This window comes from Myotis myotis, unplaced genomic scaffold (genome assembly GCF_014108235.1).
Source record: "Myotis myotis isolate mMyoMyo1 unplaced genomic scaffold, mMyoMyo1.p scaffold_m19_p_24, whole genome shotgun sequence".
Classification (NCBI taxonomy): domain Eukaryota; kingdom Metazoa; phylum Chordata; class Mammalia; order Chiroptera; family Vespertilionidae; genus Myotis; species Myotis myotis.
Genome location: NW_023416329.1, coordinates 3,502,042 through 3,521,982, shown reverse-complemented (window position 1 = coordinate 3,521,982; position 19,941 = coordinate 3,502,042). Strand labels below are relative to the sequence as shown.

General features: G+C 38.2%; 1 protein-coding gene and 1 pseudogene across 3 annotated transcripts in view; one reads left to right on the top strand and one right to left on the bottom strand.

The window, feature by feature from the left end:
• The window catches only part of PTPN20 (protein tyrosine phosphatase non-receptor type 20), a 183,727-nt gene that overhangs the window by 122,327 nt on the left and 41,459 nt on the right, over positions 1-19,941 (top strand). The window contains exon 8 of one of the 3 annotated variants that reach the window (XM_036356049.1): positions 2,624-2,714. The exons of the other annotated variants lie outside the window; for them this stretch is intronic. Coding sequence (XP_036211942.1) covers positions 2,624-2,714 — 91 coding nt within the window. The remainder of the gene's footprint in view (positions 1-2,623; positions 2,715-19,941) is intronic. 3 annotated transcript variants of the gene reach the window in all.
• LOC118679381 lies at positions 19,400-19,824 on the bottom strand (annotated as a pseudogene).

Genomic DNA, 19,941 nt, shown 5'->3' with positions numbered 1-19,941 from the left:
AGTGAAGCTTCTCATACAGACTTCCAGAAAAATTGTTAGCTTGTACTTTACTTACTGTTTTCCCTTCTTTTCCTTTAAAAATAATTTTTCCATAGAAGATATGATTCCCAAATATAATGTCAGCACATACAGCCCCAGCTCATTCTTTTGTGTGCATGGTGGTTACTTACCTGAATAAAGACCTTTTCTTCGGAGAGTCACCTGGGGTGGATAGCTGCTAGGTCAGTATCGTCTTGGCTGTTGTGAACAGCATCCACCCCTTCACATGCCTGTACATACATGTGTGTGTTCCTTAGAACAAACTCCTAGCAAGCAACCAGTATTAAATGCTACTAGATTTTTGGATCATTGCTCATTTCTTAAATGACAAATGATTTCTTACTGATGATCTAATTGACATTTATTTGAGACCACAGGAATAGCTCTATGTATTTTTTAAGCCTTTCATATTTATTTTTAGTGAACTGCTAGTTCCAATTCTTTGTCCAGTGTTCTGTTTATTCCTTTACTTATCCATTAATAAGCTTACCAATAATGAAGAATTGATCCCTTTTGTATGTGTGATAGTTGGTAAATTTTCCACTTTGTTGTTATGTTACACACATGTGTGCACATACACATTGACTAAGAAAAGACAGGTATTTTTAGTGGTCAAATATGGCAAGCCTTTCTTTTTGGACTTCAGGGATTTCTGTGTCTTTTAAGAATTCCCCTTTTACTTTAGGATCATAATAATTATTTCATGATTATTTTCTAATAATTTGATGATTTTTCAAATCTAAATCTTTGATCCAGCTAGAATTTTATTAATTAGAAGGTATTGTGTAGGCACCCAGCATTATATAGCTATCCAGGTGTCTCAGGATTGTGTGGAAACTTCTCTTCAGTGATATAAAATGCCACCTTTAGCGTATACTGAAGCCCCACATGCACTTTAATTTATTCTTGGACTTTTTCCAGTGATTTGTCTATTCATATACTGGTATCCAACTCTTTTATTTATTTATTTTTATTTTTTCCATCGCTATGTATCCTCTCTATGCCCTCTTCCAGCTCCACCCCTAAAGCCCTGCAATCACCACACTATTTTGTCTATATCCGTGAGTTGTCCACTCCTTTAATTAGCGTGACTAGATAGTGTTTTTACCATCTATTAAGACTAGCCTTTTTCCTCATTGCTCTTATTTTACAAAATTGCTCTGGTTCTTCCTACAGATTTTTTTCTAGGTAATTTTAAAATTGGTTTGCAAAAAAGATTAAAAAGATAATCTGATTATATTATCCTACTGCTTAACACCTTCACTGTGCCTCATTACCCATGGCAGGAGTTGCCAACACCTATTTAAGGACTGGTGGTGCCAAGTTGGCCACCCAGGAGTTACTGAAAAGCTTTGAAAAGTATAGGTTTTATCCACCAATATTCTAATAGAAAACGACTAGCTATATCTTGATTTCTTTTGTAATGAAACAAGGCCTTCCAGGTAGTTTCAGTTTCCCATTGGGCTACATCATGTGTTCTGTGATCATGTTGGGTACTACCTACTATTTCCTTGAGAGGACATGTATACCTCAATTTTGTTATTCTTGTCCTCCTACCTGGAATGATAGCCAGTCACCTCTGTTCTTTTCTTACACATACACACGCACAGACCTTCATGTGAGTAACTTCTAATGACTTTGGAAGGCTCAGTTCAAGTACTCATTACTTTATAGAGCTTTCCTTTCATACCCTTCAGGTATGATCTAGTGCTGTCATTTATTCCAGTGTTGATATACATGTTCACGTGTGCACCCCTCTAGCCCCATATCTTCAGATAAAGTCTAGTGCTATCAGTCAAATTGGTGTCTTTGTACTTGTTCGCATGTCTGCCCTCCAATCGAATACCTTCAGGTAGAGTCCAGTGGTCTCATTCATACTGGTGTATTTGTACATGTTGTATGTCTTACCAACCAACCCCATACCTTCAGGTAATGTCTGGTGCTGTCAGTCATACTGGTGTCTTTGTACATGTTCACATGTCTGCCACTTAAACTTCTCCTGTAACTCATGTAGGATGAAGCCATATTCACATTCAGATTCATCTTTGTATTCTAAAGTTTAGAACAGTACAAATATATTCTAAATGTCCAATAAACGTTTGTTAGATTTATACTTGGTAAATAAATTATTTTGATAGGAAGAATTCTCTAATTAGTGTCCCAGCTGTAATTTCTTTGTGGGGCAAGTAGTAAATTGTGAGACTATTTATATTTTTTGTTTATATGCTTATATATTTTTGTTGCTGTTATTTTTGTCTATGAAATGATAGATTTTGGGTAGATCCTAAGAAGTGATTATTCTATATTTCCTTTTTTTAAAGGAAAATTAAAAGTTATTGAAGTTCTAACAAAAGAAGAATCTCTAAGGGTTTAACATTTCCTTATCAAGCCACTTGTTTATTGATATCTGAAGTTTGAGTTATTTCATATAGTACTTTTAAAAGGGGGTTTGATTTTTCCATTATTCATACAACACATTAATATCAGGTCATGTCATATAGAGTGTTAAGGATCATGAACAGTAGACAAAGGCAGATGTTTTTTGTTATAGCAAATACATGACTTATATTTCTTACCTCCAAAGGCTTTGGACAATAAGAATATGCATTATGAGTTCAACTGTGGGAATGAACTATGCAACAGAGACAAAAACAGATATCGAGACATCCTTCCATGTGAGCTAAAAATGCTTTTGATTATTTTCCTGTTTACATTTGGGAAAAAATAAAAAGTGGTTTGTATGGCTTTTAGGCATTTTGATCTGTGGCCATAATGAGGAGTGAGCAGTCGGTGGCCTGGGTATATGTTTTGGATATGCAAGAACATGGTAAAGTTCAAGTCTTTCAATCCAGGTACTTCTTTCAGCCACAGCCACAGGGTTATTCACAGAAGTCCTTCAACCTCTTCTGATGCCTTTATTGTTATTTTTCAGGACATGAACCAGCTAAAACATAGTCTAATAGTTTAAGACATCTGTCACTTATAGTACAAGAAGCCCTGACCAGCTCCCTAGCCATTTTGTTCAGACACACAAATAAATGGTGCTGTTTACAGTCTTAGTCCTGGACAATAAAGTTGCCAATAGGAGGCTGCCCTTTGTCTCCAAAGGGCCCTACACATTGCTTCCCTTTGCTGAGTGAATGTAGTGCCACTTCCCTCCCCACCCAGCTGGTTCCTCATAGGATTTATCTGTCTCAGGCCATGCAAAGAGAAGAAAAACACACAGAGGCCAGCTCATTCTATGCCTTACATTCCTTTAAAAGTCAATAGTTTGTTTGTTTTTTTAAATATATTTTATTGATTTTTTACAGAGAGGAAGGGAGAGGGACAGAGAGTTAGAAACATCAATGAGAGAGAAACATCGATCAGCTGCCTCCTGCACAACCCTCACTGGGGATGTGCCCACAACCACAGTACATGCCCTTGACTGGAATCGAACCTGGGACCCTTCAGTCCGCAGGCCGACGCTCTATCCACTGAGCCAAAGAGGCTAGGGCAAAAGTCAATAGTTTTTAAATTAAATTACCATATTTCCTTTCAATTTGATCTTCCTTTATTATATATTTCTTATTTAATGCAACCACCAAGCTGTCAGACCAGAAAATTCCAAGTCACCTGCAATATCCAAAAGTAGTCACAGCACTCTTTTGATTCTACCTGGTTAATACCTCTAGAATCCTCTCCCATCTCTGCTGCTGGCTTCCAGTGAGCCCGCTGCATCCCAGCTGGTCTTCTCTGCACTGCCCCCACTCCCTCTATTCACAGTAACTCCAGAAATGGTTTTTCTGAAATGCAGATCAGAACAGGAAAAACTCTCCTTTTTAAGACCGCTTGGCCTCTCTGTTCCTGTCATGGCAGAGTTCTTTAACATGGCGTACTTGTCACCTCTCTAGCCTCAGCTTTCCCATGGAACTTCTTCTGGTTTCTGGAATTCATCATTCTCCTTCTCTTGTCTCCAGGCCTCTGCACCTGCGGTTCTTGTAAGAACCATCTATCCTTCTTTGCTGAGGTAATTCCTGCAGTCTTTCAGAGCTAGCCCGGCCAGACCTTCCTTGTTTTCCTCAAAGCTAGGTTTGGTATTTTCCAAAAGTCTCTACCATCTTGTGACTACCCTCCCCCACTTACCAAACTGTGATTTAATTAACTATTTATGTTCTTGTTTCTGTCACTAGACCTGAGGTGTTTATTATAAAAATCAGAGTAGAACACAGCAGCTGCCACCTTGAATAAATATCTTCATGTTTAGTTGATTCATTCAGATCTCAAATAACTTTATGATTATAAAAGTAATAACCTTCCCAAGTTAGTAAAAATAATTTAATCTATCTTCTATAAGGATAGTGCGGAATGCATTGATGACAATTTCTGAAATCAGGATGATGAACCATTATTAGACAGTTTAAGAGATAATGCCAACAATTTGGTGTTACTCTAAGAAGTTAGAGGTTCAGTGTTATAATTTCTGCCCTAATCCAAGCACACTGAGTGCACGCAGGCCTAAATAAGCCTCTGGAGCTCAGCAGAAACTCATCATGGGATAGGGGTACATTTAACATTTGATCTGGCTGAACTTTTATTCTGGGTACAAGACGAGTGACAACTAAAGAGACGCAAAGATATGAAATAGTGAAGTGAAATGATTAAAACTAAGGAAAATTATTTACAAGTTTTTTACTTTTTCTGAAAAGGAAATAAGGTGTTATTCGTTCAAGTTCTATTTTGAAGTTCACTGATTTATCTATCTCTTACCACAGTGTAACTTAATTTAAAATAAACTCACTTAACCCTTTGCGGTCGTATTAAATTTGGACATGGGTGTCGTACTGGTCAGAATTAATTTCCATTGGAAGAGCAGTGATACATAACATGCAAGATTATGAAGGATAAACAAGATTTATTAATTCTTTTTTGAACATTAGATGTATGTTTAGACAATAATGTGTTTCAATAACATGTTTTTATGTAAAAATTATATTTTATATTTCTTCATTGTGTGGTATCTTTGAAAGCAGTCTCCAATATGCAGTCCTGGTTTTCGACTACATGTATCGCAAAAATAATTAGTTTGGTGCCTTCCGCCCTTAATCTTTCTGTTCGAACATAAAGAGCAATCTTTACTTTTCACACCTTCACAGTGCCGCAATATATGCAGTTTCCCATTAAGCCTTTCATCTTTATCTGAGGCCGATGGTCTTCCTGCCAAAATAAAACTCTTCATCGTTACTTTCAGATTCGCAATACACTTCTTTCGGTAACTTTCTTTTTGCCATTTTGGAGTATTATTTTGAAATATCTTAACAAGTGAGAATGCCTAATTACAGTTAAACGTAATTTGTAAAGCTTTATTTGAAATTCTGCGAAGTATCTCCGAAGCTTGTCGATTTCTTCACTCTCAAAAGGCGACTGACTCGCCACGGCGTTTCGCATGGTGAGTGTGGAACGACTGCGTTTGTTTATATTGAGTTTCGATATCTCCGATTTGTCGGGGGAATGTTTTGGTTCGTGACAAGATCTCTTAGACACTTAAGAGCTTTCAGAGAAATTATGAACTGATACATGAATGAATAGAGTTAAGATTCATACGGTTCCTTGCTGTGGTGGCTGAGAGCAGACATACGACCGAAACGGTAAAAAAACTTTGGTGGCTAGGAGTAGACAAACGACTGCAAAGGGTTAAGTGACTGTTAGGGTTGCCTAAGAAGGAATGCACAAGGCCAAAAGGGGTGAAGAGTTACGACTATATTAGGTCATCTGGAAAACCAGATGGGCTGAGCCCCCAAATGGTGCCAGCACCCAGGGTTGGGGAGTAAGAGATTGTAAAGAACTCAAGGTGGGCTTCTGCTTGGCAGAGCATTCTCTGAGCAGGCCTGGATCCTAGGAAGGTCTGGAGGGGAAGGCTAAGGTCTTAGTGAAATGGAATGCGGTCTATGCGAAAGGGAATGTCCCTTGTGAAGTGGCCTAAAGGTCAGTTCCCAAGGGATATTGATTCATTTATTTGATCAGACCTAACAGTGACAATCATACAAAGTTTCTTTGATTCTTCACCATAATTTTTTGGAAGTAACAGAAAAGGTCCATGAAGAATTACATGAAGAAAGCCAAAGAAATAACATCTTCCTTTCTCTTCAAATGCTGAGACCACTAAATGGGGACTCATGCATCCTGGGACACTGCAAGTGAAGACAGTCCTCACTTTGCATGGCTCCAAGATGCACAAATTTCAGTTACTGTTTCTCATTAGGTAACAGCCACTCCTCAGAAGCATGATTCAAATTTCAGTAGTGTCACTATATTAATCATGAATAATTTCCTAAGGTGTAAACTTCACTTCTACCTCTCCTGTCCACAGATCACTATGTGAGCACAGATGCACATCCTGATCAGTGACCAATCATGTCACTTCTTTTATGATAAAAATTTTTTTTATTGATTTTTAGAAAGAGAGGCAGGGGGAGAGAGAGAGAGAGAGAAAGAGAGAGAGAGAGAGAGAGAGAGAGAGAGAGAGAGAGAGAGAGAGAGAGGTATTGGTGTGTGAGAGAGAGAGGCATCAGTATGAGAGAGACATTGATCGGTGGCCTCCCGTACAGGCCATGACTGGGGATCCAATCCGAAACCTTAGGCATGTGTCCTGACAAGGAATCAAACCCACAACCTTTTGGTGAATGGGATGGTGCTCCAACCAACTGAGCCATCAGGCCAGGACTCACGTCACTCCTTTTAAACATGTCAGTAGTGGCTCACTGTGTGCTGGTCACTCAGCTCATGCACCGACAGCAAAGCAGGTGGTTGTGTTGCCTCCTCATCTTTCAGTGATAAACCAACATAACATTTTACTGGATGTGGATAATCAAAAGATGACATTGACCAACAAAGATGACACAGGCAGGAAAAGGAAAAGTGGTAATTCTGGCAATAAAATTCTAATAGAACAGCGATAGTTACAGAAGAAATGGCTGACCAGGAAAAGGCTGACGTGGCCACTACTGAAGACAGCCCAGATATGAAGCCAGAGGAACTGGTCTAGAGGAGTTCATTGGCATAATGAGGAAAGTGTGACAGGAGAGATGGGCGTGATGCTGGCAAACAGCTCCACATTAAAGGTGCTCTCGGTGCTGCTCCACAGCAGCGTTAAGTGCAGAGGATGAAGTGGGGATGTGATCTGCCTGGGACGCAGCGTGGCAGGTCACAAGGGGTAGGGATGCTCAGTCAGCTTTTCGTTATGTGACAAAAAGAAGAGGCAAACACTGTTCAAATTACTCTTGATAAGTTTTTTTTTTTTTTTTTTTTTTTTTTTTACAAAATAATTGCTCTGATTTTCAGTCTTCCTAATGTTTTAAATTCCGGTGTTCTAAATAATTATTACTGCTGTTTTTCCACTTCCCTTACATTTATAACCAACAGTAAAAGGGTTTCTAATGTCAACATTCAGAAGGCAGTCATAATTTGTACCCTTGGTTATTAGCATTTTCTTGCACAGCTTCAGCTTGCAGTCACTTATGTTCCTGAAAAGTGAGAATGGCCTGATCATGTTGTCCAGGGATCTTCATGTGTAAAGACAATATCTTGCATTTCTGTAGCACTTTACAAGTTATGAAGCACTTTAAAAATGCATAATCTAGCCCTAACCGGTTTGGCTTAGTGGATAGAGAGCGTCGGCCTGCAGTCTGAAGGGTCCAGGGTTCGATTCCGGTCAAGGGCATGTACCTTGGATGCGGGCACATCCCCAATAGGGGGTGTGCAGGAGGCAGCTAATCAATGTTTCTCTCTCATTGATGTTTCTAACTCTCTATCCCTCTCCCTTCCTCTCTGTAAAAAATCAATAAAATATATTTTTAAAAATACATAATCTATGTAAAATTCCTCTAAAGTAGAATAGTCAGATATTGCTATTCTTATTTTATGGATGAGGGAATAAGCTCTGAGGTTAAAAGATATTTTAAAGGCTAATAAAAGAGGGGTGTGTGTACCACAAGTCAGGTTCTCTGACTCCTGGCCTACTGAGAACTAACTAATGATGATGGTGACTTAGATTTCTATGAGTTTTCCACTTTTCAGAGATGTTTACATGTTTCATCAAATGTTTTTCTACAGTTGCATGAGGAGGAGGGAGCCAGTGTCTTTCAACAAATAGTTCTGGACAATTGCATATTCTTATACAAAAAAAGGAACTATGACCCTACCTTTTATAAAAATTAATTCAAAATAGACTATTGGCCTGAAGATAAGAGTTAAAACCATAAAACTTCTAAAGGAAACCGAACAGAAAAATTTAGTGTCCTTGGGTTTGGCAGAGTTTTTCTAAATAGGGCACAGAAACCTTAAACTATAAAAGAAAAAAACAAATTGGACTTTATCAAATGAAAACAAAAAGCTCTCCAAAGCACACTGTTATAAAAATTAAAGGGTTTGTAACAGACTTGGAGAAAAATACATTCTCAACATTCATTTGACGAAGGACTTGCATTTATATATATAAAAATTCCTACACCTGATGAGAGGACAAGTATCCCAATAATAAATGAGCAAACTATTTGAGCAATCACTTCACCAAAGAAAGTATACAAGTGACAAATATGTGAAAAGATGCTCAACATTGTTAGTCATTAAGAAAATACAAATTAAAACTCTAGTAATATATTACCCCTCATTACAGAAGAGTTTAACAATTTCTTATAAAGTTAACCATCTACCTACCATATGACTTAGCAGTTCTACTCCTGTGTATTAAGAGAAAGAGAAACATATGTCTGCATAAAGACTTTTTTTTTTTTTGCAGAGTACAGGTAATTGTTCTAATTACCTGCTGGAGGCTAAAGCAAACAGCAATTAGCACAAAAGTGCAAAAGAGACATTGGAAGGCCAACAAGTCTGCCCTGCTGTGATTGCAATGGCTCAAGTCAATTTCCTGAGCTGATAATCTTTACATTGTATACCAAACTTTACCTTTGATTGCCTGTATGCATTGCTAAAGAGCAAATGTGTATTCAAAGTGAATGAAAGCAAATGGACCAGACTTGGTGAGCCTCTTCATGAAAGAGGTTTCTACCTGGCCTCCTATGCCTTCCAAAATTCACATTTCTTGTATAGCGTATTCATTGTGTCATTGACCCTCCTGCAAGTCACCCTGAACCCGCTGCACAGGTCACGGCAAGTGGTGCCTAGAACAGGGACTTGAGGAGAAGGTTCGCCAGAGTGAAAAAGAAGTGGAAGTGGAAGTCAGCCGAATGCACAAGCCTGTGCCAGCTTCAGAGTCATGACCATAGTGGACAGGGACATTTCTGAAATCAGCCAGGTTATAATGGGGAAATATTCGAGTAAAACACAAAACATTATTGTAGACTTTATCTCTGGGAACAAGTAGATAGGAATTTAAGGAGAAATCAGGCTCAAGGAAAATGAGAACTGCCCATTATCCTGGAAACATTAGCCTTGTTTCCCAAACCCAGCCTGTATATAATGGACCACACTCCAAGGTTGACTCCCTTGTCACCTTTAACTATGGGCTCTTGTTTGAGCTGTATATTGCCCACTGCATATTGAGGATCAAAAACCTACAGAATGGCAGGAGGATTTGCCATCACCCCCTCCTCCTCCCAAAGTAGAGCCTGTAAAACTGTAATACCTAAGGCCCCCAATCCTCTGCCTCCAGTGTGGGAAGGCTCATCAACTAGAGAAAATGGGGCTAACAGTCCATTTAAAAAAGGGACTCCTTAATGCTTTGTCTGAAAATTACCACATGACGCCTTGGGACTGGCAGATTTTAGCTAAAATGACTTTAGACTCCAGTCAGTGCTATGGGGAGCAGAATATGATAAGATCTGTAAACAACGGGCTGTTTGTGGGTGTTCACTGGGACCCCACCTGCGAGCCCTCTGGGCCACATTCTGGCTGTAAATCCGGGCAATGTAAAACATCTGAAAGATCCATGAAATGAACTCTAATTTATTAAGTCTTGCCTATGGGTTATGCATGCTTGTGAGTATCATATATAAGAGTGTCTGTTGATTGTTGTTTTATCTGTCTTTGTTGTTTGGTTTAATTTGTTTATTGTTAGTCCATTCAAAAAAATATTTCAAAAAAGATATAAATTAGTAAGAAATTTTAGAGACTGTCTCAGAACTATTCTGAAGTTAATAAATGCCTACACTCCATTTTCACCCCTGTAGGAAGCATGCCTCTAATTTATCTTCATAGAAAAGAAACTGAATTTCCCCAGAGCAAACAGAATGTGGGAATGGAGAGAGAGAATATCAGCAGTACATGTGGCTGGTAACACAGGTCCTAGGAAAATTCCCCTAGCTTAGACAAAGGGAGGTAAAGATAGCTAAAAAAGGTCCCAGCCCATTAATTACTAGGTCTCTTGCCTCTTGCCTTTATTGTGATAAAATGGGCTCCCGCTCTCAGGAGCATTCTTAAAAGTCTCATTTTTGCCATGTTTTTGTTTCCTGGTCTGTCATTTGAAATTTAGATAAGTGAGCCATTTCTCTCAATTTGGGGATGCAACTGGGACTTCTATACCCATGAAGAGAAAAAGGATAGCTTAAGAGAAGGCCTGCCCCACCTGATTTTGGGTGGCCTCTTGGCCTAAGCCCCATCTCTTCATGGATGCTATAGAATAGGCTCCAGACTGTTTTTCTTTGGAAGCTAGTGAAATGACACAAGGAAAATATACAGGCTGGGTTTGGGCAACAAGGCTAATGTTTCCATGATAATGGACACTTCTTGAATAATAATGGACCACATTCCAAGGTTGACTCCCAGGTCCCAGGGGCACTCCTATTTCCCTGTTTTTTTGTGTGTGTGTTTTTTTATAAAGAAAAATAAAATAAAATAGTACTTTAACATTAAAACCATTGAAAGCCAGTGAGTTATCTCTGTTACAGAATTTGCCAAGGAAAATGCCTTGGGTAATAATAATTGGCTTTAAGATCTCAAATTGGTTAAGGCAATATATATATATATATATATATATATATATATATATATATATATATATATATATGGCTAAAATAAAGGGTATATGTTAAATCTTTTTCAGTGGTAATTTTATATGTCTAAACAAAGTTTTCTAAAGTCTTTGATAACTTAAAACTTTGGACTTTGCTGAATAAATAATAAAAATTATTAAATATATAGGTATTTTGAAGTGACAGGATACTGAAACATTAATTAATCTGAATTTGCCTCATATGGAGAATCCAGAGGATGGATTAAATCTATTAATTGAATATGTCTTGTATTTTATTTGAAATATCTCTTAAAATATGAATATATTACTAATCTGAGAAATGCTAAGTATTTAACTTACCACCAAAAATTTGAGGCTTCTAAAAGTTAAAAGTTCAAATTATGTTGGGAGAATTTATATGGTTTTGATAATAGAATGCATAAAGTATAGAAATTCATTTTTGAGGAAAATAATTCTTGCATTTTCTCTGGAAAAATTAGTAGTTCAAAATATATTATAGTCTTTATGTGTCTGTGTGTCTGTGTACTATGTATGGTAAAATTTCAACCTAGGATATAATTTTTTATTGGCCTGATTAAAAAATGAGAATTCTATGGTCCAAACCAAATTTTTAATATTAATTTAAATTTCAAGACTTTAACCAAGAGATAGCTTTGGGACATTTCAAGGGCCCTGGAATAATTCAAGGATTTATTCTCTCTTCTTAAAAGAAATATTTTTGAACTAAAGTAGGCCGATCTAATACACTTGAAATCAAGTGGGAAGCTTTGTCAAATAAAAATTAATAACTGTGTTCTCTTTCTATACATGTATTTTAAATGTTATAAAGGTTTCAGCCTCTAAGCTTGGCAGGAAACCAGAATATTCAGCAATGGAATTTCAAAACAGGAGCATACATAATGCCTCAGACCCCTTCCCAGCTGGTCTTCAGATTGGTTGGGGGTGGGGTGGCATCTGTACTTCATGTATCAAATATATAAGTTTGCTTACTTTGCTTTTTCAATAAAGGTGCATACTTTAATTACTTATTAATAAGTTAGCTTTTCACAATATAATCAAAGTCTCATATAAACTCATTTCTATGAGAAGCCAATATTTTATGAGCAATTGGTTCCAAAGTAAAATTTGCATATATATGCATATATATGCAAATAAACATTATCCAAAAAGAATGCTGTTTAAAGTAAATTTAAGCTTAAAAAAAGGAGAAATTTAAAAATCTCCTCCACTACTATTTTCATAGTAAACTGCAAGTTATTATTCAAGCATTAAATCTCACCATTAATTAGACCTATAAGTAAAAAGAAAGTTACTCTTTCTTGAGATGTATGCATTGCAGTATTGGCCAGCATGTCTCTCTCCTGCTAGTTTTTCTGGAAGGCAGCCAAGTTGGTTGTTCTGTTTGAAAGAAAGTAAAAGTCTTTACTGTAGCAATTTATGGCAAGCCCACAGGAAAAGCAGACTTTAGCAATGTTTACCTAATTAGGAAAGAAATTGCCTAAATAGGGCTTAAAGATTGCTCCGGAAAAGATACAGAGAGAAATTCCCTTCAAAAATCTAGGAAACATATTTGAAAACCAGTGTATTAGGCCTTAACAGGTAGGAATACAAAAAGATTGCCTTAAGACCTTAAATGGCTTTTAGAAATTATTATGGGACATTAATTGGTTAAGACATTATCTAAAAAATCTCTACGGGAGAAATGACAAATTTATTCAATATGCTTAGGGGATCCTGAGGAAGCTTTTATTAAACGAATGCAGAGATGACAGAATCATTTTCTGATTTCATGGTTCGCCTCACTCGAACAGTGAGACAGCAAATACAGCATAAAACAGCAGTTTGCAACCATCTAGAAAATCTAGATGCCAAGCAGTTTGAGGTCATCTAATAAATCCTATCTTTCCCAAACCAAGGACACTTAAGAGTAAATGCTTTGCATTTTGCTTCCCTAAACAGAGGGTAAATAGCTTATGTCAATGTACTCAGGAAGACTAATAGCAGAAATCCAACTAGTTCATTTGCTGTCCACACGCAAGGACAAATGAAGTTAGAAAATAAACCTTATTTCAGACTGATTTAAATTGGCAAGTTGAAATAAGTGGATATTCAGGGGGAACTTAGTTGTCACCTACTAAAAAACAAATTACTACAGTTTTATATTATACCACTATTATTATACCAAAAAATACTAGGCAGGAACCTATTCCTGGAGCATTAACTGTTGTTTTTACTAACAGTTCCTCTAATGGCAAAGCTACTTATCATATAGTAAATTCAGACCAAGTCATTCAGACTAGTCACACTTCTGTACAAAGGATTGAGTTAGAAGCTATCAATGCTGCATTGCAGGATTTCCAGGAGCCTCTCAATATTATTTCTGATTCTGCCTAAGCTACTGGCCTGGTAAACAGAATTGAGACTGCTCAATTAAAATGGCTCAGTGACCAAAGTCTATTTATACTATTTAAACAGGTACAGCAAATTGTACAGCAAAGACAATATCCCTTTTATATTACTCATATCAGGACTCATATATCCTGTCTGGTCCTTTAACAAAAGGAAATGCATATGCCAATCAATTAATTGTTTTGTTACAAGAAGCCACAGAATCTTACCAGCTTTTACATCAGCCTGCCAAAATGTTATCTAAACAATTCTGAATCAGTCAACATCAGGCTAAACAGAAATCAAGGAATGTCCCACCTTGTATGTTACATCTGCCTCAAGGGCCTAATACAGGAATTAACTCTCAAGGATTGATATGGGACCATATCTGGCAAATGGATGTAACATATTATACTCCTTTTGGATGCCTTGGGGCATTGCATGTCTCTGTAAATATCTTTTCAAAAGTCCTTTGGGCCAATGCATCTACAGGGAAACAGTGAAACAGGTCATTAATCACTGCCTAGCTGCTTTTGCTATCATGGGAATTCCAAAAATTATTAAAACTGATAATGGACCTGCATAAAAAAGCTGTAATTTCCAACAGTTTTGTACAAAATGGAAAATTCAACACATTATGGGAATACCATACAATTCCCAGGGACAGGCAATTATAGAATGCCAACATCAGTGGCTAAAATCTCAACTTGAAAAACAAAAAAGGGGGGATATTAGAGAAATTTCCTGTAAGTAGACTATACCATGCCTTAATTACCTTAAATTTTTTCACTTGTACTGCTGATGGCAAGACACCAATGGAGCTACACTGGTGTCATAATGAGCCAAAGGAAGAAGGCTTGGTCAAATGGAAGGATCCTGAGTCTGGTTTATTATTTATTTTTTTTAAATTAAATCTTTATTGTTCAGATTATTACAGTTGTTCCTCTTTTTCCCCCCATAGCTCCCCTCCACCCGTTTCCCACCCCACCCTCCGCCCTCATCCCCCCCCCCCAGCCCCGTCCTCATCCATAGGTGCACGATTTTTGTTCAGTCTCTTCCTGCATCCCCCACACACCTTTCCCCCCCCAAGAATAGTCTGTCCACTCCCTTTCTATGCCCCTGATTCTATTATAATCACCAGTTTATTCTGTTCATCAGATTATTTATTCACTTGATTTTTTAGATTTACTTGTTGATAGATGTGTATTTGTTGTCCATAGTTTGTATCTTTACCATTTTCTTCTTCTTCCTCTTCTTAAAGGATACCTTTCAGCATTTCATATAATACTGGTTTAGTGGTGATGAACTCCTTTAGCTTTTTCTTATCTGTGAAGCTCTTTAACTGACCTTCAATTCTGAATGATAGCTTTGCTGGATAAAGTAATCTTGGTTGTAGGTTCTTGGTATTCATCACTTTGAATATTTCTTGCCACTCCCTTCTGGCCTGCAAAGTTTCTGTTCAGAAGTCAGCTGACAGTCGTATGGGTACTCCCTTGTAGGTAACTGAGTTTCTTTCTCTTGCTGCTTTTAAGATTCTCTCTTTGTCTTTTGCTCTCGGCATTTTAATTATGATGTGTCTTGGTGTGGTCCTCTTTGGATTCCTTTTGTTTGGGGTTTTCTGCGCTTCCTGGACTTGTAAGTCTATTTCTTTCAGCAGGTAGGGGAAGTTTTCTGTCATTATTTCTTCAAATAGGTTTTCAATATCTTGCTCTCTCACTTCTTCTGGCACCCCTATAATTCGGATGTTGGTATGCTTAAAGCTGTCCCAGAGGCTCCTTACACTATCTTCATATTTTTGGATTCTTTTTTCATTTTGCTTTTCCAGTTGGGTGTTTTTTGCTTCTTCGTATTTCAAATCTTTGACTTGATTCTTGCGATCCTCTACTCTGCTGTTGGGGGTTTATATAATATTCTTTATTTCAGTCAGTGTATGCTTAATTTCTAGTTGGTCCTTTATCACAACATCGAGGGTCTCATTAGATTTCTTGAGGGTCTCATTAAGTTTATCAGCGGTTTCTAGAAAATTCTTGAAAAACCTTAAAAGTGTAGTTTTGAACTCTATATCCAGTAGTTTGCTTTCCTCCATTTTTGTCATTTGTGTCCTGTTTCTTTGTCTCGATAGAGTGGCTTTCTGTGTTAGGTGTCCTATAGGGCCCAGTGGCTCAGCCTCCCCAATTTCCTGAGGTAGACACTCTTGGTGCACCCCCTTGTGGGCTTTGTGCACAGTCTTGTTGTAGTTAAGCCTTGATTGTTGTAGGTAACTCTGGGAGGGATTGACCTCCAGGCCAATTGGCTGTGAGAATTGGCTGTGAGAATCAGCTCTGTCTGCAGTGGGAGAACTTCTGTGCTGGAGACACCCCTCCGGGGCAAGACTTGCTTCAATGGGGCTTTGGTGCTCACGGAGTCTGCCCCCTGAGTGTGTCCTTTATGAATCAGAGGAGCTGCAATCTGGATGGTCCCACTCTGACCACCGGGCACACTGGCTCCTGGATCTCTAAGGAGGTGCTAATCTAGCCTCTGCCTGAGGCTATCCAGCAGGAGTCAGTTGTGATGCAATGCAAGTTGCCTGGGGCCTTGGGCCAGCTGCAGTTTGTTAGGTAATTATCAGATTGCAAAGGGCCAGGCTTTTCATATGCAAAAGCCTTGTGGCTTGGGCGGGGCGGGGTCCCAGGGGATCAACAGGGCAGAGCGAGCAGTTATGGCTGCTCTCAGCCCTGCCCTCAGAGGCCCTGCTTCTCAGTGTCCTGGCAATCACTGCAAGCACCCCTAAGAGAAAGCTGCCCTCGAGTTCCGCCTCATGCCAGACAGCCCAGTTTCTCCGGTATGAGTCTGGGTCCTCAGAGACTCTCCTGGAACTGGAGCTCAGAGCTTGAGACTCCCTCCCAATTGAAAAAGACAACCATGTTCAAGCCGCCAACCTTCTCTGCATGCGCCTCTGTACCTCTGTATTTTACTCCGCACTTCCTCTGAGTCTTGGTATGCTTTTCTCTTTCCTTCTAGTTGTAGAATTTCCACTCAGCCAGCCTTCCTGTGGTTCTGGATGATGTCCGTTCCGTCTTTTAGTTGTATTTTTGAAGTGGTTGTGCGAGGCAGCAATCTCCAGTGTTTACCTATGCTGCCATCTTGGTTTCTCCCTGAGTCTGGTTTATAGAAAGGTCCTGACCCTTTATTAACCTTTGGTCAAGAATATGCTTGTGTATTTCCAGAAAACTCCTCCAAGCCCATGTGCATTCCTGAAAGGAACATCAAACTTGAATTCACAGGAGGAATTGACCAAACTAATGCGGACCTTGCACCTGGAGCAGGGTGGGCAACCTTTTTGTGAGTGCGTGCCAAAACCAGCAAAATCTCTGACTCAAAATTCTTCTGCGTGCCAACCCTAATTTTTTGAGAACATGTTACACCTACTTGATAACTCTTAAGGTGTATGTATGTGAAGAACCTTGAAGAAATAATAAAATTCATTCGAGCAACAAAAAAACAGTATATGATGATGAAAAATACATTTATTTTATAATGTATACATGTACACTGATAGTCCAACAGAAAACTTTATGACTCTGTTTCATATTATCAGTGGGACTTTTGCTGCTGCATCGCTGATGACAGAGATTTTACATCAGGTTTATATTTCGTGACCTTCAGAGATATGCACGAGCTACTACTTTCATCTGTTAGGCTACTCCTATTAGGAGACTTAACAAAATTCATTACTGAGAACAATGATTCACAAGCGTATGTGGATGAAAACATGGAGAGTAACGCTGTTGCAAATTTTTTTAAACAGAAAAAATTTTCTGGAATGGCATTCCAAGTCCTCAATAGTTTGTTTTCGACACTTCTCTCTGGTACTCCTGTCTCTAATTGCGTTTTTGCAATATTTTCCAAGTCAACTCTAAGGTCAATAAATTTCTGCTTCCAAATTGAGCTACTCTGAAATTCTATCAACTGCATTTCAAAGTCTGCCATATCTATCCATGAAAACATTTGTAAGTTTAGTTCCTCCAGTTTCATGCTGTCTGGAAACCTCATGAATTTTGCTGTCTCTTCCAGTTCTCTGAATTTCACAAATCTTGAGAAGAAGTGCTCAATAGTTGACTCGATGATGTTTCAAAACAGCTTTTGAAGGCTTTGACAGTCTGTTCTGTCATCTTTTGGGAGGTCTTTGATGTGCCTCACGAGGTTTGGGAAATATCTAAATCTCTCACCATCCACATCCCTCTTAAAGACTTCCAGTTTTTTGTTCAAATGCCTTTATGTAACCAAACATAACATCAAGTGTCTTGCCAGTTCCTTGTAATTTAACATTTAAGTCATTCAAATGTTCACAAAAATTGTAAATGGAAGATTATAAGAGAGGGTTTTGTGTGCCAGCAAAAGTTACTGGCGTGCCATGTTTGGAATGCGTGCCAGGGGTTGCCCACCCCTGACCTGGAGCCTCAACCTGTACTTGTGGCTGCAGACAGATGACTACTCCCAGCAGCCCCAGGCAAACTTACAGACTAGTTCCTTAGATGCCTGGCAGCAATTTAAAAAAGACATGAAAGAATTCAGTCCTTTTTGTTGGATCTCCCTACATTTGTCTCTTAGCATAACCACTATTGTATGTTAATTTCTAGTCTGCAGATGCAGAATGAAGAGTCTTAAAAACAAAAAACAAAACAAAATTCTAACCCTACCCAGGGCATACGCTTTTCAAGATTAATTAAGAAAACAAAAAGGGGGAAACGCCGGTGGCTAAAGCAAACAGCAATTAGCATAAAAGTGCAAAAGAGACATTGGAAAGCCAATGTCTCTTTTTGTGAATATCAGCACAAGTCTGCTCTGTTCTGATTGCAGTGGTTCAAGGCAATTTCCTGACATGGTAATCTACATTGCATACCAAACTTTACCTTTACCTTAGCCTGTATGCATTGCTAAAGGGCAAATGTGTATTCAAAGTGAATAAAAGCAGATGGACTGGACTTGGTGAGACTCTTCATGCCTTCCAAAATTCATATTTCTTGTATAGCGTATTCATTGTGTTGTCGGCCATCCTAAACCTGTTGCACAGGTCGTGGCAGTTACCATTTATAAAATCATTAAGTTGCTTCAACATTGTAATTGCTAATACAGAAGTTTCTGGGATGATGAAATTGTTCTGGTGGCAATTACACGTATGTGTTAAAATTGTTACAACTTCATACACAGGTCAATTTTACTGTATATTAATTTTAAAAAATTTTAAAAGAAAAAAGTAGTCTTATTAATTTAGTATTATCACTTAAGGAAAAAGACAAGGTGACATTCCTACTACTTTTTTTCCCAGGTATCTTACAGAATATCTTATAGAATATAACAGAAGGAATGGATTACTTTCACTTTTTTGAAGTAACTTCCAGTTACATTTACCAAATGGAGTAACTAGTACCTACTTCATAGATTGAGGATAAAATGAGAGAAAATTACGTGTGAAAGTACATGTACCAAGGCACTCAGTATATGCTTACAATATAGATAACATTAAGAGAAAAAAAATCAACCTTGCTCTCCCATGAAAGAATAAACCATGGAAGCCCTGAGGGCTACTGGAGGGACGTTTTCAAACATGAAAACTTTATACCACTCTTTTTACATGATAAATACCATGTTAAATCTTTAATAAAATTTCATTAAAAATTATGTCATATTACATGCCATGATTAGCTTTCTAAAAACAAGTTTGCTTTCTGTATACAAATCAGTGTCAATGAAATAAAAAAATAAAACTATAGTAGGCAAATAACTTTATTAACCTGTTTCAAACTTTATTCCCAAACTTCTTCAGCTTAATTAGCTGTAAAGAATGATTTATGTATAAACTAAAACTGAAAAGAGCTGTAAATGTCCAGGGACACTGGGCTAAACAATATTAGAGATCTAGATTTTATCAGATCCATAAACAAATTTGAAAAAGTAGTCATAATATAAAATAGCAGCTCCCAGAAACTTCTTCAAGTTTATCTTCTTTTGAGTTGACTCAATTCAGTTTGCTTCATTCTTGGAAGCCTCATCACATCCTCACAAGATCTGGAACTTCATCATCATCATCATCCTCTCCAGTAGCAAGCAGTGCTTTTCCACCCACAGATTAATTGGGCAGAACTTCATCCAGTCTCCTTACACCAGCCAGACTGTCTGTCCAAGCTGGTTTAAGATGCTGGGTAGCATTTCTGTCAGCTGCTTTGTCTCAGCATGGCCTGTCATGGTTTGTGAACATATTTACCTCTTCAATACCAGAGATACTGTTTACCCCTGACTTCTTTAAGGGGAACTGAAGTTTTTTTTATCATCTGCTGTAGCTGTTCTGTGAACCACCACCTTCTTTCTACGTACCGTTCCTTTCCCACCCATGCGCAGTTGTGCCTGTAGTTGGTGAGTTTCTCTTGGTTCATGATAGTTTCTTTCATCTTGTTGGAGAGGAAACAGGGCCACTCGGGGGGCTAGGGCTGACACTCAGGAGGTGTTGGGCAGACCAGCTTGAGAATAAGCACACACATGGGTCGCAGGATGGCAGCATCAGCAAT